This window comes from Macrobrachium nipponense, chromosome 25, assembly GCF_015104395.2.
Source record: "Macrobrachium nipponense isolate FS-2020 chromosome 25, ASM1510439v2, whole genome shotgun sequence".
NCBI classification, from domain to species: domain Eukaryota; kingdom Metazoa; phylum Arthropoda; class Malacostraca; order Decapoda; family Palaemonidae; genus Macrobrachium; species Macrobrachium nipponense.
This window is the reverse complement of record NC_087214.1, coordinates 39,764,461-39,787,755: the sequence shown is the minus strand read 5'-3', so window position 1 is coordinate 39,787,755 and position 23,295 is coordinate 39,764,461. Positions and strand designations below refer to the sequence as shown.

The window sequence follows — 23,295 nt, the reverse complement described above, 5'->3', positions numbered from 1 at the left end:
CTCCATTCTTAACAACTAACATGGATATGTATAAGTCTGTTTCTCAACACCATCAGTATGAAACAATACATGGAAAAACGTCTGATGCTCCTAAATCATGTGGTATTACAATCTTGCATCAGACCACAAGGATTTATTTCCTACCGTACTTCCAGTCAAATGCCTGCCCCTTGGACTAATAGCATCTTTCTACACCTTCCAAGAACGACAATTCAGCAACTAAGTCCGCACACGTCAGTTTCTGCATCAACGTCAATCAGTTTCCTATTAATTACAAGTCAGGAGCATCAGTGGAGGACTTGGCCTAGCCATGAATAATGTTTGAGGGGATTTCAAATTTGAATTGTAATCAGCAAATCCACCAACGACACTCGAAAGAGGCGAGGTATTCACTGGTGCGTTCTTTGCAACAGTGGTTTCCACTCAGGCCGCACAGCCCTGCACGCACTCAGCCGCATAACATTCTCTCAACAGTACAACCATAGAAAAGATACCATTGAAAGGGTAACAAAAGCAGACTTTTAAGGATTATACAATAACTATTGTAGCACTAACATTTATTTAATTTATATTATTTAATTTATATTATATTATTATAAGTATTTTTATTGTATTATTGTATTATCATATGTAAGAAAATATAATAAATTTAATCATAAAGTAACAAAAGCAGAAACCTTATGTATTATACAATAACTATTGTACCACTAACATTTATTTTATTAATATATATATCTTATAATATATTTTATTGTATTATGTTGTACATCTGTAGGAAAATATTTTATATTTACTCTTAAAGTAACAAAAGCAGACCTTTATGGATTATACAATAACTATTGCTCAATTGACAAACTTGCATCACGTTGCACACTCTTGATCATATCGCGTGTTGGGTTGAATGCAACACATCCACCACCATCAGTAGCTGTCTCTGATGTTAAAACAATATTAGCCTGTGTGCGAAGAGAAAGTTTATTTCTAACTTTAGTTTTATTGAGATTTACTTTCGAAAAAATTCTCTCTGCATCAGCATTACTAGTAGGCAATGACAATATCCTGAGAGCAAACAGAGTAGAGATTGGTACATTAACGTCCCTTCGTCATTCTTAAGCGTCAACAGCACCTGAAAAATACCTCTGGGTTGTCCTGAGTTTTCATATCTTCGGGTACATTAAGATGGGAGACTCCTCCATTCATCATCAAGTTGTTGCAAGTCACCGTCATATACCCGAGGAAGCTCCTGTACCACGTCTGAGAGAGATGGTGTTACAGTTAATACATTTGCACTTACACACTTTGCAACAGTAAACGTTGAACACATTTCTAACAACCTGGAATCCAAAGGAAACCTTTTTTTCATTTCTAAACAAACTGTTACCAGAAATGTCCTACAGCGACTCCGCACATCACATATAAGCTTTGTGTTCCCTCGGTGTTCAGGTGACTGGAAAAGGCTATGTAACTCTGCCACCTAAATATTATGGTTCTTTAAGGGCATAAAGGTGTTTCTCCTCACATGGGTCTATGTGTGCTACATGTGGTGCTGAATTTATGATTTAGTGCTTGTAATAATACCTAAGGGTGTCCTTATACAAAGTGTTGCACGAGTTGTACAACTTGTGAATTGTTGACTCTCTTTTCTGGAACATGAGGTTGAGTTGTGTAAACTTAGGAAGTATAAATGCCAGGAATTTGAAGTACATGAAAACAGCAGGATCATTAAGTGCTACATATATAGCAGAGGGAGTTGACAGCCTGTCTTCTAGGTGTTTTTGTGAAAAGTATAGCTTTAAGGGCTGCCACTGTTCTACCACACGATTTACAGCCAAATGTAATGAGAGCCATCGGGTCTGTGCGACATGTAATAGTTTGTGGGGTTTAACATCACAGAAGGACTGGAATTCTTGAAATTCATTCTTTCTCTTTGCACTATGTGCAAAATACGTATAGATGTTTCTAATTAGGTCCTCGCAAACACGGGGTAGAGTCTTAGCTGCATTTGATGCACACAAATGCACTGAGTGACAAACACACTTGAGTATTGTCACACCTGGAGCAACAACACGGAGCCTGCTACTAAGTGAATTATGGGGACCCATGATATTGCTGGCCCCATCAGCAGCAAATCCTATTAGATTGTCTATTGGAATGGAGTGTTTTACAAAATAGTCATTAATTAATTGAAACAGATGTTCCCCTGTTGATCCTGTGGCCGTCTGTGTTGATTTATCAGCATTATCATATACAGACAACAAATCAAGAAATTTTGTTTCAATCTTACCTGTGGCTTGGTTAAATAATTTTATTACAATAGCACAGCTCTTACAAGTGCTTATGTCAGTGGTTTCGTCAATTATAATGGAAAATTTGTTCTGTTTCATAGCATCATACAACTGCTTTTGGGAGAACTTACCTATATCACCAAGTACACGTGTGGCTTTAGTTCTCTTGAGTGATAATTGGTTTGCAATTTGTGAATCAGGGAATATATCTTTACATATAGAACTGAGGTGATCAATAGAATTGATAGAAATATTATGTTCTGCCAAAAAGGATATTAACTTAATTTCTGCACGAGTAACAGAATCCCCAATCTCATTTGGAGCAGAAGGCTGGTTTGGTGCAGCTGCTTGAAGTGCAAGAGCATCTGTGTGGCGGCGTGATGTTTTGTGACGTTTAAGAGTTGAGATTTCAGTGACCAGAGATGACCTACACACCCCACAGAAAGCCTTATACTCATCACCATCCACCTTGCTGATCCATGCCTTAACTCCGGATTCGAAGCCACTCCTCTCGAAATTTCCGTTTTGGCATGGTCACAACAGGGCACAGACTTATTCTGCAGATGCATAATGTTTAATTATATATGTTTCCCTTGCAAAGACCCAAAGAAAACTTGCAAAAACTGGCCCAAGTTATTAATGTCGTAGTTGAATAAATTATCCCTTTCTTATGATTATTTAGCTATTCATCATGAGTTAATGTCTTCTGGTTTCAAGTAATTAGATTGCAAATAAAAGGAACCATGTAACATACGTATCCTATTATAGGGTTAAAGGGACTGGTCACTGAGTGTTCCTCGTCGTACAGGATAATACAGCAATATTTACTGTAAAATAACATACATAACAGGATAAAAACAATACATTATACACACACACACACACACACACACACACACACACATATATATATATATATATATATATATATATATATATATATATATACATATGTATGTATGTATGCAGAGAGAGAGAATGAAAATGCATTGCCAAGAAAGTTATTACTACTCTTTTGCATTTCACACATATAGCTCTAATATATATTTACTGTCTAGCACTGTATCACACTGTGTGGCACTCATGATACTTCTTTTTCAGTTATATCTCGAGTAACATAGGGCCTCCAAAGTCCTCAAACTTACAAACAGTACAAGTACTATGGGGTTTACAATACCCCAAACAAATCGCACTATAAGAAACAAGGGGGCCAGCTAACCCCTATCAAAGCAACACTAATATATTTTTGGTGGTCTCTGGGACCCCAGGTTACTCACCTAAGTGATAAAATAGGTCCTGAAAAGCACCTAACACTCACCCCCTTGAAGGTCACAAATCAAACTGATGATCTGATGACTTTCAGCTCATTTATAGACTAAACAAGGATCTTGAAGCACCAACAGAATATTAGGCTTTTATGAATTTAATATATTCATACATATGAATGATCTAAATTCTTATATTATTATTCATCATCGTTGGTTAATACATTGGATATATTTACCACAATATAGAAATCCATAAAACAGATAATATCAAAAGGTTCTATAGCCATATTAGAAAGCATGCGGCAACGTGAGCCACAAAATGCGGCTGCGGCTACCTCGGCCGCTTTCATTTTTGGGAGTGTGTGGCCGCAGACTTTTTTGGCCGCATTAGCAGACGAAAAAGCCGCACCTCGGCAACACTGCTTTGCAATACATCACATGAAAGTTTGACACAATAGTCATTTGTATTTTCTCTCATGATATAGGGAGCTGGAAGTGGAAAAGGTCCCATGCAACTCAATTCAATGTGAAAATGATGTTGAAACAATTGTTATTTAAGAGAGGGCTGAGGAAAGTAAGATGGAAGGAAGAGAATATGAACGGAGGTACAATGACGCTATGATATATTTACTGCATCAGATAATTTATTTTATTTTATTTTCCATATTGGAGTAATTTTTTTATATGAAAACTATAATAAATTATCACAAATAAAAAATGAAACTGGAAAAAACCCTTGTTGTATTTAGGTTTTTGAGTTTTTAGTCCGAATCATTATGAAAAACAGTATTTCATTCCAAGATATGAACAGTCCTACCAACCATATTAACAGCGTATCATCTGTTTTAAAGAGCTGTTATTTTACCAAAATAATATGCGAGTGGAGTCTGGCTTATCTAATGTCATCAGATTATCACCTGTTTAAATATCTTTCTGCAAAAAGGAAAAATATTCATTAGCAAATAAGATATAATTATGAAAAAAAATCAGATAATAATTTCTACAGCATCCTTTTCTCAAAAATCTGAATATACAGTTCGCTCCACTGACGGGTGGTGAAATGCACTGCCGTGTGAGGTTTGGTTGGCACCCCTGCACTTCTGAATGTGTAGAGCAGTTTGGATGCACGGTAACATCTCAATCTTACATATGCCAATTTTCTTTTTAATGGCATAAAAAAGGTCAAATGGAAATAAAAAAAATGGACAAATATGAAGGATTGTTCAGATATACCAAAGAAGGGAATATGGTTTTTTCTTTCTTTCAAATAAATGGTTTAATGGGAATCACTTAGGCCTAGAATGAATGTGTAATGTGTGGCGGGATGCACTAAAGCAACCCCCAAACCCTTGATCCCCCTTACAGACAATAGTCTCCTCACTACACAACTTTCTACTTACGTTATCTGTAACCAGACTCTTAGATAAAAGGATATTTAAACCACTCAAATAACTTAACACTATATTTCCTACCTTACTTAACACTTAACCAATAACAAAAATAAACCCACAACCTAACTTATATAAACAACCCGACTAAGATTATATGATATATGGGCCTTATAGGTGAATAGTGCCTGCAGCACTCCACACTAGTGGCACTTGAGCCACAGTACCGTGACCAACGGTACTTTTAGGTCAATCAGTATGATCCGCAGTCAATCTCTCAATCCAAATTCGTTCCAGTCGTCAACTTCAGGGATACCAACCCTCCAAGAACGATTCCACTTTCAATTCCAAGGTCCAGCCATAGTCGTCGTCATCAATATCAATCTTATATCCTTGGTCACAATCTTCCACAGTCAAGGTTCGTTCCGGGTCGTCAACAATATCATTCTTACAATCCTCAAAGAACAATCCAATCCGTAATCCAATTCCACTTAATAGTCTGCAATCCAATGCAGTACCGGGAGATTGAGGACAATTCCCTCTCTACAGCTTATGTGGGAAGATGTAGATAGAGGAAGGTTACGGAGGAACTGCAGTTGTCAAAATCAAGACAGATAATCCAAAAAACATAAATAGTCCAGGCAGCCGAAAACACATTCACCTCTGCTGCAGCCAGAATCAAAAAAAGCACTCACTCGAAACACTCGCTATCGACCAAACTACAAAACAAACAAAAATAAACAACTACCTCAATTACACTCAGTTGTTTCTATCACAAAATACCGTTCCACCAACCACTGCTTTATCTCTCTCTCTCTCTAACTGAAAAATTTGGCATACAGGAAAATTCAATCTCCACAATGGAGTTTTGGGAGTTACACTAAATATGAGGATGTGAACAGAATAAGAATATACTGACTTACCTTTGGATGATGTTCTTTAATTATATTCTAAAGGATTTATTGAACTGTTATTAGTTAATATTTTTCTACAATCTGAAATTTTTTAATGTTACATCTCAACCTCTTACTGTCAACGTGATCTACCACCCATTAAGGATATTGATAATACGTATATGGAATACATTATTTTTGGTCTTCTGTTTCACCTCTTTATGGAGTAGAGTTGACACTTGTTGTTCGTGGACTCACGATTATTGCATTTTTTTTTTGTGTTTTAACAATCAAAAGAGGCCGTTCTACGTATTTTCAGAAGGGGTTTAAGTGTTCAAGGTTAGCAATCCGCAGAGGGTATGGTACCCATACCCACGAGTGCAGGGGTTCTACTGTACACAAATTTTTCCCTCAAGGAGTGAATGATTCAGTCCTCAACTATACATACAGTTTCAGAATTTTTCAAATGGACAATTCAATGGGGCCTTTAAACGCTGAAATGATCAATTATATATCTGCATAATGGAAGTAAATGAGGACATTATTGATTATGAAAATCTATTACCACACAAATACTTATAAACAAAATCATACTGCATAGTACAGGATTCCCTTCTTAGTGTGGGAATTTGTTAAGTGATGATTAGTGGACTGTAAATTTAAGAGAGGTTACACAGCTTCTATACTCAGAATAATCGAGTGCACAGACTTTGGAAAACACAAACACTCTGCAGCCCAGCCTATACTGAAAAAATCACTTGCAAGGCATTACTTACAGCAACATTGAACGATATTACAATGACTTGACACAATAAACAATAACACCAATTACCAAAACCAAACCAAACCACAAAACCAAGTTGTAGAAACTCAGACCCGGATGACGAAACATTTCACAGCATGATGCAACCTCCTAACTGAAGATACACAGGCGACACTACAAAGAGGAGAGAGAGAGAGAAAACACCGCACTTGTCGAAACCTGACACCCTCCAAAAAGAAGGAAGATGTGGGCGAGAGATAATACCACAAAAGATTACCATCAATTAGTTCTCACCTGAGTCTAGCTGCTTCACGAGCGGCTTGTCTTGTAGGACGTGGCTCACTCACATCATTATCCAGTATTGTAGTATGATCTTCAGTGGACTCAGTCACAATGTCATCTGAAGCACTATAGATTTCAAGAGGGATAAATTTGTCTAAGGTCCTTCTACTAATAGTCCCTTCACAAAGAACACCTACTGAACAGACTGTATTTTCTGAATCTGGGTAAAGTTACAATGCAACCTAAAGGACATTTATGTGGGGACATTGACGTTCAACAATCATAAACTTCACTACTTTTGGCTTCTTGATTTGGCTAGCATCCTTGCTCCACAGTGACATTCACGAAGACAGGTTACTGTCCTGTTTGCCACATCTTCTCAAAATGGTTGGCTATACTGGATACATAACTAAAGTTTTCATTCAACTGACTACGATCAAAGTACTTAAGGCAATGTGTTAACAATTCTACCAGTCAACAAATGGGATGGAGTTAAAGGCACTATGGGGCCTTCTTCATCAAGATATGTTAAGAGACGGTTGTTTATCCTACACTGTATTTCTCTCAATACAGTTTCAAGTTCCTCTACACCAACAATCTCTCTAAAAAGAACTTTCTTTAAACGAGATTTTACTAGACTCATCATATGTTCATAAAATCCACTCTGCCATGGAGCATGGGGAGCTATAAACTTCCATTTTATATTATGTTCCTTCATTTCGTGATCTACTTTAGGATGCTTAACCATTTCCTAAAAAAATTTGGCACTAGCAATGAAATATATGCCATTATCAGAAATGACTAGATTTGGAAAAGAGTACAAGCCACAAAACCTACAAGGAAATTAATAAAACTTGCTGTAATCATATTATCAGGGGCTAGCTCCAGAGGGACAAGTCTACTTGAAGTGCATATAAACAAAAACAATGTAACACTTGTGAGGTAATTGTTATCGGTCCAGAATAATCAATGTCTACATATGCCAAGGGTCCCAAGTGAACTGAACCCTTCCAATGGGCAATGGAGGTGGACCAGGGTACTCAATCTCCTACCGGCTACTCTTTTAACAAACAACACAGTGGCTTAATAAGGTATTGATAGTTTGTCCTGCACTTTGGCATTTAATAAGGTGTTGCTAATCAAAGTTAGGGTGTCCTTAACACCACCATGCAAACATCTTACATGTCATAAGTGATTAAGATAGCTTAGCAAAATGATTCTTGGTAGGATCAAAATATTAAACTTGGTACTTTGATCTAGCTCTGAATGATGTAATCTACCATGGGAGCAAGTAAAACCTGGAGATTCCTCATAAAAATAAAAAACTGTTTGCCATCGGAGTCAAGAGGGAAACTACCTTCTATCAAATGATTACATACACTAGGATAGCAAGATTTTTGTACAGCTTGCATCCAATAAACGCTAGGTTTGGCATAAACTAACTGAGACTTAGCACTCAAAATAAATCTGAAAACATACCTGTTATACTCTGAACAATTTAAACAAAGATGAATATTGTGTAATTTTGTTTGTATGGCATTTGTATGCAAGGAACCAGTGGTTATTCAGCAACGGGACCAACAGCTTTATGTGACTTCCCAACCACGTTGTGAGTGAACTTCTATCACCAGAAATACATCTCTCTCATATTATTCTGTATAATCAAATATTGGATCAACCCTAGGCAATTCTGGAGTGATCTTGGAGACAATTTCACATATGAGTACACTAGATGTCTGAACAGGCCCTCCATCAGGATGAGGTAACCATTTAGGACCAGAAAACCAAATCGGTGAATTACTGAGCTGCTTAATTGAAATACCTCTCTTCCTCTCTTGGTTAAGTCAGCTGGATTTGCAGCAGATGCAACTAATAGGAACTGAAAGGTGGACCCGTTGTCACATAGTATATTAGCAACTCTATTACAAACGTAAGGTATCTTACTATTGTTATTTGTTACCCACTGCAACGCTACTTCAGAGTCTGACCAAATCACAACTCTTTCCATATTAAAATATCTCGAAATATATTTACAAGATAAGTGGCAAACTGGGTGCCTAACTGCAAAGAAGTAAGTTCAAGTTGGGGCAAAGTTCTAGTTTTCAATGGAACAACTCTAGCCCTTGAGGCTACTAAATGAGACTCACACTTATCACATACATAACAAACAGCGCCATATGCTTTGTCGCTGGCATCTACGAAGGTACGTAGAGTGTATGGCTCATGTAAGACACAAGCACTTCTAGGAAATTCACGAGAGGGTAATTGTTCTATCTCTTGTGCTGAATTTTGCCCTTTTCTTAAAAAATGGGGATAAAGTGTCCCAACTAACTTGTTCCTTCCATGCTAACTGAATGAACTCTTTCCATTTAATTAGTATAGGGAGAGCAAAATCCTAAAAGACCAAAACAAGTAGAAACTAATAATACCAGCTGATGCTTGGTAAGAAATTCTAACTTGAAATTTACAAGGATTAAGTGACAAGGTATCCTTTAAGGTATCCCAGAAACCAAGAACATTATTTACAACAGGACATTCTACTCCTAAATCTGTACATCTACTATGAAAATATAAATCATCTGAATTACTCCTTTGCTTGGCTCAAGATCATTCCAGCTTTACCTAATTCGGTATTGGCTGCGTCATAAATTCCCAACAAATCTGTTGAGTTGTGTGAGGTGCCTTGTGGATTGTCAACGTAAAACGAGGGAGACAACAGCTCTGCATATTGATTATCTGACTTACTTAAATGACACCGCATTTAAGTAATGGACTACAAGTAGCTTCAAATCAGACTGATGTGAAATTATAAGTTTTAAAAGGATTAGATTCATCAAAGAGATTTTCTAACCACAGAAAACAAGAGTAGTGTCTCTGATGATGTTGCAAACCTACTTGCAAAATGGCTTTCTCAATAACAGCAACAAAGGCAAATTACTGTGTTCTGAATGTTAAAAAGTGTCACCTAACCTCTCTGTTAAAGATGATCCTGTTAACAATCAATCATTGAAGCGGCTGTGGTCTTACTCACCTTAGCACTGCAATTCTACACAATATGTATGGGGTTGTAGATGAGTGCTTAGCTACAGCATGATGTGGAAGGTAGTGAGTGTGTATTAGGAGTTACTACAGGGTTTTCAACCTCTTCAATGAAACTTGACTTCAACTGATCTTTAATGATCGTATCACAACAACAAACTCGGGTTAATTACGAAACTTCTTTACTTGATTAAGCATTTGACCTAAGGCAAGCCTATAATTGGTCGGAAGAAAAGGGACAATTTTCTTTTCTTTAAATGGCAACTCCAGCCAATATCTCCCATTAACATACTTGACTGTGGTTTCAAAGTGAACTTTACTTTTGAAATTTTCAGGTGAATCTTTAATAGGGTTTATGCCCATCACATCCATCCCAAAGTTTGTGAACTGGAAGAATTTAATCTACTTTACCACCACATGCTATGTATGGTTCTGTGACACCAGGAGTAATCTCTGACTTAAGAGCTGACTCTACATACTAATGTTCGAGCACAAGATACTGGCTCTTTGCAAGGAAAATGTGGAATCCATAAACAGAAATATCCTTGAGGTGATGCAGACAAATCTATGTTACCTACAGTGGTCAAACCAGACAAATATCTACCAAAGGAATCTGAGTCATTCATAAGTTGCATATTATCAACCACGTCAAAGTCAGTTTGTTTATCTGCTAAATTGTAGCCCATTTTGGTAAGTTTCTGTACTATTGCATGTAGTCCTGGGGTGACATACTAGGCTTTTTATCAACAACAGCCATTGAAATTCTTCTCTTCTGTTGCCAACTGAGACACAGATCTAACAATTTCATAATTAGTTGACTGAGCTACTTCTTTGAAGCTATCATGTCTCATTTCAAAATTTGCTACATTTCTCAAACCAAGCTTATTGGCCAAATCTTTATGAATAAATGACCTTTGGGATCCATCATAAAAAATGATATTACTTTCAGTAAATTTCCAGAATCAGATTTTACTGTAACTGTCGCTAGGGCTACACTACAATGTATGTTATTACAACCTTCAACTGCTGTCATGACTTGTGTTGTAGCTGCAGGGTCACCCTTTAATCGAGGGGAATTTGCATTCACATAAACAACCGACTTCTCAGGTTTATTTTCAATCTTGGGGGGACTGACTAGGCTGAGTGCACACCACCTACTTTAGTTGGTTTAGGGCCTACAATGATACAGATAAATGAGTGATGCTTGCCCTTTCTACAATTTGGATATGCATCGATAACTGTTTGGCAGTCAGAAACATCATGTTTTCTTGCACAATGCTGACATCTGCCTAACTGCTAAGACGACCTTTCCTAGCTACAATGCTGGCGTACTGAGCTTTACTACAAAAAATGCAATTATAAACAGCTCTTGATGAATAACTGCCAACTGCTGAAGAACTACTATATTGTGATGAACTCTTGACGTTGTTATGGGGTGCTGTGGAGGATTTACTGTTAAGAGGGTTTTGGTACATTCCTTTTATCATCTTGGTCTAAATAATCTATCAATTTCTGGAGACCTGACATAAGTTGATCTAACTTAAAGTCCATCATCGTATGCAAATAGAAAAGAAAACCTTCCGCTTCCTTGATACAATAAACAATAACACCAATTACCAATACCAAACCAGTCCACAAAACCAAGTTGTAGAAACTCAAACCCGGATGACGAAACATTTCACAGCGCAATGCAACCTCTTAACTGAAGATACACAGACGACACTACAAAGAGGAGAGAGAGAGAGAGAGAGAGAGAGAGAGAGAGAGAGAGAGAGAGAGAGAGAGAGAGAGAAAAGAGAAATACGTACATAGTAAAACACTGAACTTGTCAAAATTGAAGCCTTTCACAAATCAGGTAAGGATCATTAGGCAAAGCCAAACGTTCAGTAAAGGTTAATATTCAGCTTTTCTTATATTTTGATTATGATAAATAAAATTTATATTTTGATTATAATAAATAAGATTTAATAAATAGTTTTGTTTTAAAGATAAATATGCACAACATACAGGCTTACATCTTTGAGTAATAAAATGAAACTCTTAAGACATCAAAAAATGTAACAGAAACTTAGTCTGTCAGCATCGCACATCATGCGCCTACGTGGCCAGGTGAACAATTGCCAGATACCGCTTGCTAAATACAGCCATATGCCTATTGTTTGAAACACTAAAGGAACTGATGCAATATTTTGTATCCTAATGGTACAACAGCACACTCACCTCCGGACCTACCCCTGAAGAAAAAAAAAACACAAATGCTGCACATAAATAAAAAAAAATGAAAGAAATTTTAACTTTATGGATAGTTAGTCAGAAAGTAGCACAACTTAACTCGACCACTGCTGAAGAAAAAAATGCTGGCTTAATGCTGACGGGATTTCCCACCCCCATCTTCCTACCTCCGACCAAACACCCTGTTGCCAAGTTTTGACAACCATTTCCAGGTAGTCATGAGGATTACTCCTACATAAATGGTGATGGTTGTATTTTGTAGCAACAAATAACATTTTGAAACAGTGGAAAGTTTATTGGTGGACTGTTCTGTTTTCAACATTACCTACATTTCTCATGCAGTTTGTCAGGACATCATAAACATGGGCTTTACAATACAGTTGTTTAATTTCTGCCTCTCATGACAGAGTAAGGATAGAGGTACAGGCAGTCCCCGGTTATTGGCATTAGTTCCAACTAGTTCCTGGGGGTGTGCCAATAGGCAAAAACCGCCATTAACTGGAATCTGGCAATTTATGGTGCCATAAGCACCCTTATGGCTCAGATAACTGAAACTCGGCCCATTGTGGCACCATAAATCACCGATTTTATGGCGCTAGACAAGTGTCATAAACCATTAACCGATAACCGGGACTGCCTGTAAAATAACAACTGTGCAAATTACTGTTCAACACTGTAAGAGATACAGCTCCAAGTTCAAGGCTGCCAATAGATCCTACATTTTGACAAAGGATTTATCCCTAAATGGCTTTGCAAGGCCAATGCTCCTTTGCTTATCATTTCTTAACATAACTTTGTTGTTGACAACAAATATCTCACTCACCTTAAAGTTGGCAAAATTTAATTTAGGTTGTTACTTGACACATTTGAGGCTTGGGTAATGAGTAGTGGCTCTGAAAGTGGATAATAATGAAACAGTTTCTCCAGAAAAGGTGATAATGAAAATGCACATGATTTTGACATATTTTAATGAACATTCTATATAATTATTTTAATGAAAATTCTTAAGATTAATACAAGCAAAACATGAGACATTAAATTAACACTTATCATAACTAAAGAGTGTCAACAAAATACCTTAAAGTTCTAATACAATATTTGGAATAGATATTTGCCCCCATTTCTTTCTTCTGCCTCACTTTCTAAACTTCATTCAGGTCTGAGAAGCAGGCCATATCTCTTTAGGACCTCTCAGCTTTCACAGAGGTTTGTGGTCATAAAGCTAGTTCCCATATCACTGTTTTCAATGATATCCTTTGCCACATAGGAACACTTAATGTACATTTTAACCTATATTTCCCTTAAATTCTAGTCCATCTTAACCATAGAAACAAAAACACACTTAACAAGTTTTTCGCCATTTCTCCGCTGAACTTAGGTCATTTGGCCCACCAGAGTCCCCAACCTGACCTTCTTCTCCAGATCAATTTCTTGGCTGCTATTCACACAGCAGAAAGAAAGCAGAACCTTCAGTGCATTAGCTTTCACATAGTAGTATTCACCATGGTAACAAAGGTCAGGATTAATTGGCCACATTATTCCTAGATTCGACAAAACTCTAAATGAAGCAACAACTGCGTCACAAAGTCTGACAAAACTCTCCCCCAGATTATCAGTATAATTTTTCCATAAAGTTACACCGTCATATGAGAAAATGCTCTTCACAATCATTGTTGGGAAAAGAATTGTTAGTCATCTTGTGCACACAGCCAGACATGGTTTGACACTTTTTTAAAATAGTTTTCCATATAAATGCAATTGAGCTTCCACCATAAGATCATTTTTTTCCACTTTCCATATGGCTTCTGTCCTGTGTGAGCAATCATAATACAGATGCCTTACAGCATACACAAGTACATAATATGTTCCAAGACCAATCGTGCAACCCTGAAAATCCTGCATTATAGCAAACCCTGTATGTAACAGATTACTATACATATGCAAATCATACAAACAACCTGTATGTGCCCATATGTGTAAGTGTTTACATAATAAAAATATGGAATGTTAGTCCATATATATAAAAGTCTAAAACTAAAGAGGTCAACCAGATTGCTTGCAGGAATGTGATCAGACTAGAGACGCTAAAGATGACTTATACAATAAACTAGGCTAAGATAACATGCCGTCACCTGTAGTCATTCAATTGTTTATAACATTAGTCCAAGCTCCTGCTTGAGACAACTACCGCCTACGTGATCTGTAGCGTGTCTCATTTGATTGTGTGTTCGTATGAAACTATGTCATTTGTAAGTATGTTCATATGTTCGAACTACTGTCTGTTCCTTCATAACTTGTAACGGAGATGGTAGACAAGCAGAACAGAGTTAGCTATCATCATTAGAAGACCTGTATCTCTTTACCTAAGCTTTATCATGTAGAGGAATAGGATTAGCCATCATCATTGGCAGAAGCGATCAAGCTATCGTTATTGAAGACTTGTACAATCATATCTGATCTTCACCATGTAAAAACTTCAGAAGAATATATAATTTTTTTACTTAGTGTTTTCTACAAGAACCTCACCAAACCATGAGTTTAACACATCGTCGTAAAAGATAATACCGAACTTCGTAAGTGATCTACAAAACCCCAGACACTCCATTGAAGATGGAAGTGCAATACCAACCGACTTAGCGTATAGATTATCGCTAGTCTAACATTACCTCATAGGGCGCCTTATCATACAAGGCACAAGCCCCTAATATTGGTGGCCAGCGTACCAGAAAGGAACTCTACAACGTCCTACGAAGAAAAACAGAATAATAAATCATGTATCATAAGAAGTCAACGACGACGGAAGCAGCAGATCCTTCAAGCAACATAGTATCATCGTTAGTGAGCGACTTCAGAAAACAATAAGAACTCTTCAACGACGACGAAAGCAACAGATTCTTCAAGCAACTTAGTATCATTGTTAGTGAATAACTTCAAGAAACAAAACCGACGTGTCTTTTTCATACGACAACGCAAGCTTCGTCTCTCATTAGAATCATTCAAGAAAACATCGTTAGTGAGCGTTTCCGGCACTCCAAGAAACAAACCGACGCGTCTGCAGCATCGGATCTTTCAAGGGCTCGAATCATCGAAACAACGCGCACGGGGGAAACTGAAGCCAAACCAGGTCATCCGCTAAATAGAGAAGGAGGACCACAAGGCCGTGTGTCGTTATCGGAACACCGTGACTTCCCACAAAAGCAAGCTAAGTACAATTTTTTATTCATTTTGGAGTAACTTTGAGTGTTTCCTTTGCAGGTCGAATTTCGTTATTCCTGTGGCTGAAGTTACGAGACATTCTTAATCTTACTTTTTTACAGAAATTATCTACATCATTGAGATTTCGCTACTGCGAGTTTTTTATCTTTGAGTGTCTGTTTCCAGAAGTTTCTACTGAAATTATCATAATCATATACTATGTTAATTTTATCATTTTGGGTGATTATTAATCCCTTACGTAACAAATCATATTAAACAGTGAATATGCGTTTACGCAGTGGACGTCTGTATTATACAGATGCATGGATAGGGTCGTTAAGCACCGTAGTGATTAGAAAACACACAAAAAACAAGTGGAACACCCGTACAAATCTATATAATTAGAGGTAACACTATTTTCGGGTCATGACAATAAATGCTCCTTTGCAAAGTCCCGATCGCAGTTTTAGCCTTGAGTTTTGAGTTATATAAAATATCGAACCTCATGACTCAACTCAACTTTAAAAATATGGCTGGATTGCAAGGAATAACATGTCTGTAAAAAACTTTCATCAGGCTAAATGCGCTGACCAGGATCCCTCACTATTTCAAATTTTAGCAAAGAATGAAGTACAAACAGTTAATATTGTATGCAGTAGTGATAAACTTGTCTTATTAGTAATCGCTCATTTCCTAATAGTTAGTCCATAGTTCATTGCTTTATACGTAACCAGCAACATAATGCTAAAACACACCAATACGTTGCCGATGGTAATAAAGAGAAGGATCCTATTATTACAAAAAGAAATAGAAACAGTAGCCCCGTTCAGAATCAAAACAAGCAAAACTCGGTGACTGTGTCACCTAGTCAAGCGGTCAAGGTCAGTCAAAAAACTGCCGAAGTTTTCAAAGCAAAGCAATTCCACACAATAAGCGACTCTAGCCAGAGTGGGGAAAAAGCGATACGATATCTTTTTGAATTAAAAAGGATTTTTTTTTCCTATGAAACACATGACCGTATAAAGTAATCAGAGCAGGTTTTCGTTTTTTTTTTTAATACGTAAGTTATTATAAGTAGTGGTGGATTAAGCCCAACTGTACGCGCCGTAAAAAAATTAGAATATCTTGTTTTATTTCTTTTTTTCTTAGTACACGTAATATCTTATATTTACGGACTCACCGTCTGTTGTTCGAACTTCCCTAATGAGAAGTCCGGATAAGCGAGCGCTTACAGATACCTATAGTTAGTTATAAAAAACATTGATCTGTATCTAATGTAATTGTAAGATTCATCTAGGGGTATACAAAATATTATCTTACATCCTGCAAAATAAGGCGTGTTTATCGAAGGAAAATCCCATAAACCTTCAAACATATTAAAATCCGTTTGAACAAAAATGAGACAGTTAAACAAATAAATACCTTATATAAAGGAACTATACATTTGTCTCATAAATCGTAACATTGTTCAAATGACCCAACAGAATTCTCCCACAACCGCAGTCGCACTTTGCACGCAAAATCTCGAGAAGCATGCACCCTCGAATGTCTTAGTGCGTGTAAAATGACTTTGCTGGGAAATGAAATTTTAATCCTTCCGACACTCTGAAATATAACGATTTCCGCGAACAAAGCCCTAAAAGTATACATACGTGGATACGGAAGTTATAAATATCGCATTTTTTATTGTTGCTAATTTTTTAATCACGCCCAACCAGTCGTGGATGAATCTCTCTGATAATCTATCTAAAGTAATATCCGTAAAGTCATTCAAGCAGAGGTGATTCAGCAGAAATTTTTGTTATCTTTTATCTGAATACCAGGAAGTTTCTCCACTAGCGAGTGATCTCTGGAAAAACGGATGTAATTTAACACAAAACACGGTCTAAGGACAAACTAAAGCTATTTACGTACCTTCGTATAGATTCTCAATGAAATTTCAAAATAGAGATAAATGACGAAGTTGAAAAATGTTAGTGATAGGAGTCATTAGGAAATCAAATAAGCCCATATAATTTTTCCCTCAAATGTCATGATAAAAGATCGGACTTGGCGTATCTGCGTAGATTCTGTCGCTTAAACAAGGAAACGACTCCCGATAGTTCCAGTGCGATGTACCGACGACATCTTATCTCTGTTAGGTTAGAATAAATTTTTTTCACCAACTTGGACTTACTTAAAGGCTTTTCACCTGATACCATTACCTAAGTGATTGTATCCTCATATACCGTTTTCAGCACACTCAGGGGACATTATCAATTTTTTACGTATGCCTCCGGCTTACGTTGCGCCCCAATTACAATATAGTGTTTGGAGACTTTTAGGGGATAACCTACATGCCTATATGGATGATCTTGTAATCTTTTCTAATACCTTAGAAGTACATTCACATAAAGTAGAAGCTAGTGCTACAGAGACAAAGACAAATAATCTCAGAGTAAAATATCTAAATGTGAGTTTTTTAAAACCGAACATGTTTATCTAGGTTTTATGTGTCTGGTCAAGGTCTTAAAAGTAGTCCATGGTAAGGTGTCGGCTATTCATAACTTTTCGGCGGTACCTATTAAACGTAAAGGGGGGATACAGCACTTTGGCACTGTAGTGGGTATTACAATCGTATGTAAATATGTAACTCTTCAATCATGACAGCTCCTTTAACAGATCTTACGAAGAAGAGCGTAGATTTATCATGGACTAAAAGCATCAACAGGCGTTCGATATCTTAAAAAACGGAGTAATGCAGCTCACCTAACTTAAAATCCCTGATTTAAATAAGGAATTTTTTTTATTGCAACAGACGCCTCAGACCAAGGGTAAGAGGGATACTACTTCAGCAATATGATAAACAGTTCTTTCCTATAGCTTTTTATTCATGTAAACTAAGCCCTCTGAAAGTAATATGCAGTAATAGGCAAGGAAGGGCTAGGTATCTTTAACACACTAGTATATTTTAAGTTCATAATCTATGGCTATCCTGATAAAGTCCTTACTGAACATGAGTCCTTTACCGAGTTTTTCAAAGGCTTTAATCAGTCCAAAAGGAACTCGGTGACAAATGATCACTTCAGGTCTTTGGAGCCAAGATAAGATATCTACCTGGGAAAGCAATTATCATAGCTGACGCATTATCCCGCAATCCCGCACCATACTGCAAAGAACCATTAATTAGACTAAAAAATATAGAAACATCCGTGCCTATTGTTAAAACCGTATCTAAACAAGAAAATTCCTTAACCCAAGAGATCGCGAGCATTGAATATCTGGGTCGGAGCGCAGAACTGTTACAAACTGAACAAAGCAAGCGTCAACAGACATAACCCAAACAATAAACACTTCGAACGGAAACAGTCAGCAGCAATAAACACCAAACAATAAACACTTCGAAATGGAAACAGGGTCAGTGGCTAGGAAAAAAACAATAAACACTTCGAGCAGAAACCCTAAAGCAAAAGTATATTTAAAGTAGTGTATCAGAATAATGTAATCAAATGTAATATTATATGTAGGTCTGTGACGAGGAAAACCCGAAGAACACAGCGGATGACTAACGACCAGGTATTAGTAATAATCTCTTTCATACCAATCGTCATAAACTGGTTGCATTCCGTCATCCAGGTTCCCTCCTATGTCACAGAAAGCCATCACTGTTTTACTGGCCTACAATGCTTACAGATATAAAAAGCACATAACTAATTGTAACACGTGTCATGAAAACAAGGGATACACTAAGACACCTGTCAGTTTAAGGGCCTATCCTGTGCCAAATCAATCCTTGAAAGAATATACGTAGAATTATTAACAGAATTACGAGTCTGACAGAGGGAATAAACACTTCTTAGTGTTAATAGTTCCTTGACACGTTATATAGAATTAATAGCACTAAAAACAAACACCGCAATTGAGTGCGTTACGAATATTTATGAGTGCTAAATCAGTAAATATGGAATCAACACATAATAATCTGTGACTCGGGTGGTGTAAATCAATAATAATCTCCTTAACAACGTGGTGTGAATTCCTTTCCATTAAGAAAACCCATAATATATATCACCCAGAGTCAATCGGTTTTGGTAGAATAACGGATAATTAATTAGGAGGAAGTGTCAATGTCTTACGAGTTACAACTCGTGATGTTTGGATCCGAACTGGATTATAGCGGTTCTCGCGGTTTTAAATACCTTTATCATTTATATCTTGTATCTATAGAATTGATGCCGCAAGTAGCCTTATACGGTACGCCGCTAGAACACTTTTCCACATATCAAGCCAACCATTATTTATCAAATATATATAAAAAATATATAAATAATAAATATAAAAAATAAAATAAATATGGATACAGTGGAGTCGATATAATACACTCCGTAAGAAGTCGGAAGGGTTACAATTATAATAAAAAAGGAATCACGATAAAATCAATAAGCAAAACGTAACCATAGATAATTAAATATCCAAATATATATGCGTAAAGATTTGAACTCTAACTTAACGCTTTAGTAATGACAAATAAGCTAAAAGTTCAAACACATATCCAAAATCTACTGACATATTGTCTGTCCCGGTGATTTATATTCGTAGTCAATGAAAAAAATAAATTAAATAAATAAATAAATAAATAAAATAATAATAAATAAAATAAATAAAATAAAATAAAAGAGATTTTAAAGTCAGGAAGTCTAGAAGTGAAAATGTTATCTATGAAATAATCCTATATGAATCTTATACAGGGCAATAAAATATATATAGAATTTGTATGGAACCCTTTTTCATATAGTTTGAATAAGGAATATTTAATTTAACATAATTACAATTATGCAGTTTTCCAACATGAAACTAATATATTGTTCAATTTTGGTACTGTTTTTTTTCAGACATTCTTCTCATGTGGGTCGAGTATTAAAAAACAGAAAAATTATCCTAAAGTCGTATTGTTACAGCAAAGTAACGTAAACTCTTAGCTGGCTGAGAGCAATCTCCTGCCAAGTGACGACGTCATCATTGCCGTATCAGCATTTGTTCCTTTTAACCTCAATAATCTGCTTACACAGGCTTCATCTCACGCTTGCAAAACAGATTGACTGGAGAAAGGAATGCTTAGCCCGAACTTCTTATGGGCAAGGCAGACGTTAGGTACAAGTGTCTATCGGTGTGCGCAATGCAACTTTAGCTAAGGAGTTGCAATCATTTTAAAATTAATAAACAAAATAAGGAAATAGAATTTCTATAACATCAAAATGAATTAATTTTTTCTGAACCTCATAGACATTTAGAAGTATCACGATATGGATATGGATTATTTACTTGCAACATTAGCTTATTACAATCCAAGTAAAACATTCATGGGAAAATGTCACATTTTCTTGAAAAACCCAAAGTTTATTTAGAAATTAATTACATCGTGGGTTTTTTCGTTGCATCTCCTACCTATTAATAAAGTTTTTAAAAAAATTAACCTCAGAGGATGCGCACGAGAAAATTGAATATGAAACTTTTGTTAGGGCACATAGAATCATGATTAATCTTCTCTTTGACTCTTATGTTGCCTGGCAATCTTTACAATTAGCTCCGTTTCCACTTCTTTGTCTAGTAACTTACTACAGTAATATCGAATTTCTTTGAGATTCGTAATGATATCTATTTATTTTTTATAATATGGATATTTTTACAGTCCTCATAGACCTGGATAGGTTCACTTCATTGTTAATGCCATGGATAAAAAAAAAAGTTTGTACAGCTAACTCTTTTGAATTCCAAAATATCAGCGAATTCAGTGGGTGTTTTAAGTCTGGTCTAAATGACTCTCTCCCCTCCCGTATTTGGATGTGTCTGAATTTACTTTGCCCTTGTGACAAGTATAATTTCACTTGCAGGCTGATTAATGGAAGCCTGGTCACAGTATCCTGCAGTACGAGAGTTTCACATAGCAACTTCAAAAAATCGTTCGTCGCTGCGGATGACTACAGTCAAGTAACAACCGCCTACAATGTGAAAGGAATTTCATGGACTTCTTCGACCGACACCGTATCTCGTCGTTAATCTCGTTTTCATGCGGAACGCTCCAGCGGCTGTCGGAAATTCGACACAAAAGGGACATACTTCCGACAATTACGACCCGAAGGTATATTCACTCTACTTGCTGGCGAAGGACTCGTGCTGGGGATGTTTTTTTTATTCATCGCGAACGTAATCGTGTAGCTTAGGATGCAGAGAATAAAAGTGTGAGCGCAAAATGGAACGTTGGACCCGCCCAGGAGCAATTTTCCCCTTGTTTTAACCATTGAAAAAGGCCGGCCTTTCAATTGGCTAAAGGTGGTTGTCTGGAACTGTGTAATGGACGAAAAGTTGTTCGAAAGCTAGTTAAAAGAAAGTAGTATAACCGCGGTCAGTATCCTATATATATAAATGATCATAAATAACAGAGTGAAATATATCTTTGCGTGTACGCAATAGGAATCTCTTATATAAATGATCATAAATAACAGAATCTAAAATATCTTGCGTGTACGCAATAGGAATCTATTTAAAGTGCACTATATTAATCATAATTATATGAATCCATATACATATGATAACAAATCAGGTAGCCTATAATCAATCTGTTACCTTTTTATCTTACCAATATCTGCAGTTATTTATGAGTTAGTATATGAATTAATGAATCAGATATATAACATTTAGCGTAAAAATCAACGACTCAATCAGCATAAACATTAATAATGTTATCAATTCATATGAAATTTTTTATCAGTGAAAATATGATTTTTATCATGTTAATCTTCATTCTATGCAATTATCAGAGTACATTAGTATTTTCTGTAGCATAAGTATCTTAATGAGATGAAGTGAAAAACTGTATCATTATATATATCATGTGATCACTATTATTTAATACCAATATCCATTTTTTCTATTTTATTACTTGAATCAATTCATGTTACACCATGAATTTTTATTTACTCTATATATATATCATTCATAGTGTCTGTATCACACTCCTATAAGTCAGATGCAAGTCAAGTTTGAGTAATATTCAGTAGTTGGTTTGGTAGCTGGACCGACGCTAAATGTAAGGTGTACATAATAAAAATATGGAATGTTAGTCCATATATATAAAAGTCTAAAACTAAAGAGGTCAAACCAGATTGCTTGCAGGAAATGGTGATCAGACTAGAGACGCTAAAGATGACGTATACAATAAAAGTAGGCTAAGATAACATGCCGTCACCTGTAGTCATTCAATTGTTTATAAAACATTAGTCCAAGCTCCCTGCTTGAGACAACTACGGCCTACGTGATCTGTAGCGTGTCTCATTTGATTGTGTGTTTCGTATGAAACTATGTCATTTGTAAGTATGTTCATATGTTCGAACTACTGTCTGTTCCTTCATAACTTGTAACGGAGATGGTAGACAAGCAGAACAGAGTTAGCTATCGTCATTAGAAGACCTGTATCTCTTTACCTAAGCTTTATCATGTAGAGGAATAGGATTAGCCATCATCATTGGCAGAAGCGATCAAGCTATCGTTATAGAAGACTTGTACAATCATATCTGATCTTCACCATGTCAACTTCAGAAGAATATATAATTTTTATACTTAGTGTTTTCTACAAGAACCTCACCGAACCATGAGTTTAACACATCGTCGTAAAGATAATAACCGACTTCGTAAAGTGATCTACAAAACCCCAGGGGGACCCCACTCCATTGAAGATGGAAGTGCAATACCAAAACAACCGACTTAGCGTATAGATTATCGCTAGTCTAACATTACCTCATAGGGCGCCTTATCATACAAGGCACAAGCCCTAATATATGAACCCCATTATAACTCTTATCATACCATTATAGGTTATACAATGTACAAAATTATACAAGAAGATAAAAGTTTTAGGTAAAACACAACTGTGCAAGCATGAAACCATGAAAAGTAACTTCATATATTGTGTAG

The 23,295-nt window shown here is 36.4% G+C and overlaps 1 protein-coding gene across 1 annotated transcript; it reads right to left on the bottom strand.

The window, feature by feature from the left end:
• Positions 1-1,549: 1,549 nt before the first annotated feature.
• On the bottom strand, positions 1,550-10,604 carry LOC135198931 (uncharacterized). Its single transcript, XM_064226850.1, has 8 exons — positions 10,497-10,604; positions 10,105-10,305; positions 8,702-8,758; positions 7,432-7,630; positions 6,892-7,099; positions 5,262-5,440; positions 4,471-4,486; positions 1,550-2,793 (listed from the first exon to the last, which is right to left on the bottom strand). The coding sequence occupies exons 1-8, from the start codon at positions 10,602-10,604 to the stop codon at positions 1,560-1,562; spliced, it is 2,202 nt and encodes a 733-aa protein (XP_064082920.1). The 3' UTR covers positions 1,550-1,559.
• Between the last annotated feature and the right edge of the window lie 12,691 nt (positions 10,605-23,295).